The sequence below is a fragment of the Fulmarus glacialis genome, unplaced genomic scaffold (assembly GCF_000690835.1).
Source record: "Fulmarus glacialis isolate BGI_N327 unplaced genomic scaffold, ASM69083v1 scaffold4694, whole genome shotgun sequence".
Lineage (NCBI taxonomy): Eukaryota > Metazoa > Chordata > Aves > Procellariiformes > Procellariidae > Fulmarus > Fulmarus glacialis.
This window is the reverse complement of record NW_009207281.1, coordinates 34,836-40,688: the sequence shown is the minus strand read 5'-3', so window position 1 is coordinate 40,688 and position 5,853 is coordinate 34,836. Positions and strand designations below refer to the sequence as shown.

The 5,853-nt window shown below is 35.4% G+C and overlaps 1 protein-coding gene across 1 annotated transcript in view; it reads right to left on the bottom strand.

Moving 5' to 3' along the window:
- Positions 1 to 240: 240 nt before the first annotated feature.
- Positions 241 to 5,853, bottom strand: part of LOC104075487 (putative pre-mRNA-splicing factor ATP-dependent RNA helicase DHX15) — a 34,802-nt gene continuing 29,189 nt past the window's right edge. The window contains 2 exon segments of the mRNA XM_009576017.1: positions 241 to 449; positions 2,747 to 2,869. Of these exon segments, the coding sequence (XP_009574312.1) occupies positions 241 to 449; positions 2,747 to 2,869 (332 nt within the window).

Sequence of the window (5,853 nt, the reverse complement as noted above, 5' to 3'; positions counted from 1 at the left end):
ATTCAGAAGTTAGTGGTCAATTCCTGACTGGTCATGCCAGAAACAGTATTTTGATACTAGTAATATTGCCTACAACTTCTCTTCTAAATAAGATTTGACTAAAGCTTGAGTAGTAACCTGACAAAGACTAAGTGGTAATATAGTTAGCCATATATAATTTAATTAACATTCATAAAGTTTTGATAAATTATAATAACCATACTAACATTAAAAGCCACGTAAACACTGAACTATGTTCCCTCAAGAATGCACACATACCTGCATGAAATACCCAGTAACTAACGCCTTTCTTATGTTGATGTAATAGTCACGGCTGGTAAAGTCCGTGCTTCTACGAGGCAAATTAAATCTATCCATGATTCGTGACAGCTGTTGGCGTACATTGTCTGCAGACATCAGGGACCTGTAGTTAATGAAGTTGTCATAACACCACTGAACTGACTCATGATCTGCAACATTAAAAAACATGAATCAAAAATGAGTATTTCATCCAATTAGAACACGTAAATAAAACAGCAACTAACCGATTGATCAGTCAGATGAACCAGAAAAAACATCCATAAACGTTTATAAATGACAATAGCTCTTAGTTTATTCAGTTGATTTCCTGCATTAGATAACTTGTCCAAATTGTTTTCTATTCAGGAACCACGTGGTCAGGACAAAAGAAAATTAGCTTTTTTGCCCCTCACCAACATAACATACACACAATCACTGATATATTGCTGAAATACCACACCAATAAATTTCATACATTTCAAAAATCATGCCCTGCCAACTAGAAAAGTCATCTTCCAAACCTGAAGTGTAAAATGTAACTGAACATAAAGGAACACTGCACAATCTTTAACTGTAGTGTGCAATGAACACACAGGAAGATTGTACATAATTATATTGTATTTGAGAAGCCAAATCCTCCTTAAATTAAGCATTCAAGTAACAGTTAAGAGCTATACAAACAGACTAATCTAATACTAAGTGTGATGCATCTCACAGCAGTTTAAGTAAAAGAAGGTGACTGGTCAGTAACAGAACTCAGAAGTCTTAAGTTACTGTTTCTACTGCTGATACCTCTAGTAAGAAATCTGTTAAGACAGCAAGCCTACACCATTCTGTCAGGATAAAAACCTGCATGTTTAACATCAAGAAACCCAGTTTTCCCTACCAATTCTGTTACTTTTCAAGTGATTCTCTTCTAATCTTTGTCAGTTTAATAATCCAACAAAGCAAGCCTTAACAAAATTTAAAACTTAAAGTATCTCTTGTACAGGGAGAGACTATTCTTAATTTGCATTGGAAAGAACGAAGGTTACATAATTTGAGGAAAGTTTAAATTGTTTCTGCGCTTTATCTTACAGAATATATTTAAAATGAAGTGTGAATGATGAAACTTTTGTACACCATACAGTAGAATCATTACTATAGTACCATAGCATGTTACTTTCTGTGCCATTTAAACTTGTGCATTTTAGATGACCCACAACTGTTATATTGTTCTAGATACAAACAGTAGCAGCATTTTGTCTTCTGATCCTGAATCCCAGAAATCCTACTCAATTTCACAGTGAAACTGAACAAAAGATTATCCCCCAAATAATTCCATCCCTCAGTAACCCAAGTATGAAAGCAGTGGCTTTACAAACATGCACAAACAAAATGTCTGCAAGACATACTGGACCCTGTTAACTAAAAAAGCTATCAGAAAAAACAGCAACAGACATCTCCAGCTCACAAGTACATAGCAGAAGTTTCTCAGCTATTGTTTTAAACAGTTTTGAATAGTTTTGTTTGGACTTTTACTCTGAAGATACCCTTATTTTGGATTGCCACATAACAATACAGTGTTAGAATGTTTCAAAGCAAAATTTCTAGGTCAAAAGCGCAACAGAAAGGGCACTGAGTTGTGGTTTGTTTTTTTTTTTTACTCAGGGTAAGAGACTTGCTTTTTTGTTTGCTTACAGGAAAATGCAACTGGAGCATCTAATTTAACCTGGTCGGCAGTTAAGAGTAATCTTTTTACTTACCACCAGGATAAGTCACTGTTAAAAAAGTGTGCCATTTATGTAGTCATTTTTCAAGAGAACTCCTAGCTTCACCTGTTCATTCCCATCTTTTTCAAGCTGCTAAAAGATACTTCAGCTATGCTGAGGAGGACCATACATTTTCCCTAAAATCCATATACAGAAATGAGGTAAGTGAAATAAATTTATCGTATGGCTCTAAGTTACTTCTTGTTGATGCATCACCCCTTTGCCTCCCAAGGCCTTATTAGAGAATTCCTAACTATATTAAAAAGTTAGGATTAAAAAGGTTTTGGTTCTAGGAACATACCCTTCTCCAAATTCAGAGTATTTTCTGCACTGCTCTCCCTGAAAAATTACTAAGCAGTTATGCAGATTTTTCTATAATTAATGTCAGATAACAAACTTCCAATATTTCTTAATTATAGGAACGCTTACTTCCTTCTGTCCAAGGTTACCCAGCATTGATTTAAAAGCCTGGCTTGTCTCCATACTCATCAATTTATTACATGATCTCTTGGCTAGTTTTTTGGTTTTGTTTCCCCCCCAAATGTAAGTAGCACTTAAATAGCTCTTCTACATACTTCAAAAAAAAAAAATTTAAGATTACAACTGAATGGCTCAAAAAACAAGCCTAAGCCTTTCAACCGTCCTTGGAACCCAGGAACAAAAGCTGGCAGCACAACACATTAAAAATAATTTTGCTAAAACAGGTGCACACTTACTTTGTTTGAAAGCATGGTAGACATTCAGCAACGTCAAATGATCTCCATCTATGTGGGCAAACCTCATCTTGGCTTCATCTGCTGCTTTCTTTGCTTCCGTGGGGCGAACAAAACACTGTGGGACTAAACAAGGTTGGTATGGGCCCAACACAAACGCCCATATCGATGAGTCACGCATTCACAGATAGAGGAACAAGGCCTAGCTAGGTCAGTTCACAGAGCATAGGGCAGGGCAGGATGGCCTCCAACTGCATCTTGGACTGTTTACTACCTTGATTTGGTACATCAACACCTAACCACATCTGTAAGACAAGAGGGTTTCAAAGCTACAGAGTACCTGATTATTTTAATAGAACTATATGTAGGCATCAAAATCTCTAGTCTGAAGGCCATCAAGATTGCCTATGTATACTGGAAGGCTAAACAGATCTTAGTTCAAGACCCAGTGCTGATAGCTCTACCAAGAGCTAGTACACCATGTAACAAAACACTTAATTACAAATTTGCTTTCTCAGTAAGCCTCTATGGACAGAGTGAAGAAGGTAGTTCTGAAACTGTACTGCACTAGCACAGTCTAAACAAACATGAATTTTATCACAAGTCTGCTACTAGACAGAACACACTAGTAAAGTCAAGTCCTCTTCCCCAGATGGTATTGTTATCAGCACTGGTATACAGAAACATGTGAATGAAGGTATTAAGTCTAAAGGTTGTGATGGTAGCGGTAGTGGTGGAAGGTTAAACCGTCCTTTGGCACTACTTGAAATAAAAAAAAAAAAAGAAAAAAAATCGCAATGTGATGAGCTTTCTCTATCATTATATTCTCTTACATAAATTGACTCAGTCCAACGTGAATCCAAAAATCGTGTTTTAACATTTCCTTTCCAAATACAGACTACCAAAGACCACAAATAGTATTGCAGCCAACTTAATTCATGGTCTATCAACATTCTTACAGGTTTGTAATATCAATACTAATTCACAAAATGTTGAAAGTAGTTATAAGAGATCTTCACTTTATAGAGATCTACAGGAGAAAAAAAATCAGTTTGGTTTTAAGTAAATGTAATTTTTAAGATATTAGATTTCAATAAAATCAATGCTAAGTAAAATGCTACAAATCCTTTATCTTTTTCCAGCTGCTTGGGACTACACTAGCATCCTCATAACTGAAGCCCACCAACCTCATGAGACCACCTCTTTGCATCTCATCTGTCCCTAACAGATGAGGGCCTTTTTGTGGGGTATGTAGTTTTACTTTATTTTATTCTTAAATTCCCATAAAAGGCCCAAAACACCACATTTCAAAAATATGTTGAGTTGAATACTAAATGGAATTTGAGAAAAAAATACACACTGCAACAGTGAATCACATGGTAACAAATCAGCAAGACCGATGCATTACAGAAAATGGAAATGCAGGTGCAAAATAAACATCCTGTATTTTGGGTCCTGCATTTGAAAACAGAGGTAATATAAAGTGTATTTTAATTTCAAACTCAGCCTAATAAAAGGAAATTCCAAATTATTTTATCAGTAGCTAAAGTCACTGTTTTGAAAAAGTAATAGCACTTTCTACCCCACAGCAAGACACCACACCTCTTGTAAAATGAAGTACAATCATTTAATCTGCTCATCTATTCAATGCTATTCTCTGCTCTTTTCTGGTATCTAGTTTTCCATTCAGTCCAAACTATTAATACATGGATTGCTATGCAGAGCCTGACAATCTTTATGTGGACTTAAGGCACCATAAAACACAGTCATGCTGCTGGCTTAAAGAAGTGTTTACTTTGGGGAATAGTCCTCACAAATACTAGGACTATGGTTTTTTTAAGAGCAGAATTTTAGTTACAACCCATACATTAACCAGCTTCAACCCTTTTTTTTTTCTTTTTTTTTTTTTTTTTTTAACTTATTTATCATTACATTAATTGTGCCTTAAAACAAAAAAGTATCATGGCCTGGGAAAAGGTAAATAGAAAAAGGAATAAGACAAATCAGTTGAAGACCACAGACAAAAATACTAGACTTACTGTTCTGTAGTAGAGATTGGGGGGAGAGCGGGGAAGGGAAGAGAAAGACAGGCACCAACCTACCACCACCTCCGCAATTAAGCCTACCATTTAATTAAAAAAATTGTTACAATTCTGCCCTGCCCATCTGCTCTGAGTCTGAACAATCATAAGTCTGCAACAAACATTTTAGCTTGTTCTTAAAAAATTTCATATAAATATACTGTAAGACTAAACTGAAGCAACAGATTTTACACTTAGCCAAAACTTTTTTTTTCTTTTTCTTCTCTATTCAACCAAATTAAGCATGTAACCAGAACACCTGCATTGTCAAGAGCCTGGTAAAACAGCACACCCAAAAGACAGAAGAGCAGTTACGAGTAAGAACATCCCCATTTTCGTAACAGACTAAATCTTGCCGCTTGTCCTATGACAACTAACTATAAAACGAAGTCAGTTCTACATAACTGGGAAATGAAATAAAAGGCTTGCTTCATAACATTTTCTCTAATCAAGCTCTCTCGACAAGCAGCTCTGCTCTGACGCAGTGCTGCCTCCCCCGAAGATTTCTTTCTTCCCTTTAAAAGTAATGACTGTTCTTCAGCTTTACCACTTAATGACTGAAAAAGGTATCATCATTTCATGTACAAGCTTACGGTTTAATATAAATTACACTGTAATCCTTTTAGAAATATTGGGATTTACCAAAGTGCAGAAGAATGCACAATCAAAACAGATTTCACTGCTTTAAAAACAGAGTGATTGAGCTGACTTTTCTGGTCCTGACTATGGCCTAAGAGGAAAATTCTGTTCCACTAGCCTGATTTTCTTCCCTTCTATCAACTCAAATACATTCACTTTTAACTAAAGTTAGGAGCAAACTGTTTGACCATCTTATGCATGTTAATTTCTTAACGTTACTATTCATTAGCTTCAAGGTCTCTCTACGTAAACCCATAATGATTGATTAAACCCCTATATGAAATTTCAAAAACAATTTTAATTTTATTAGAAATATATTTATAATGTTTATATTTATGTCGAAAACTCAAATTTTCCCCAAACTGAAGATCTGCATTTTGTTTAGTATCT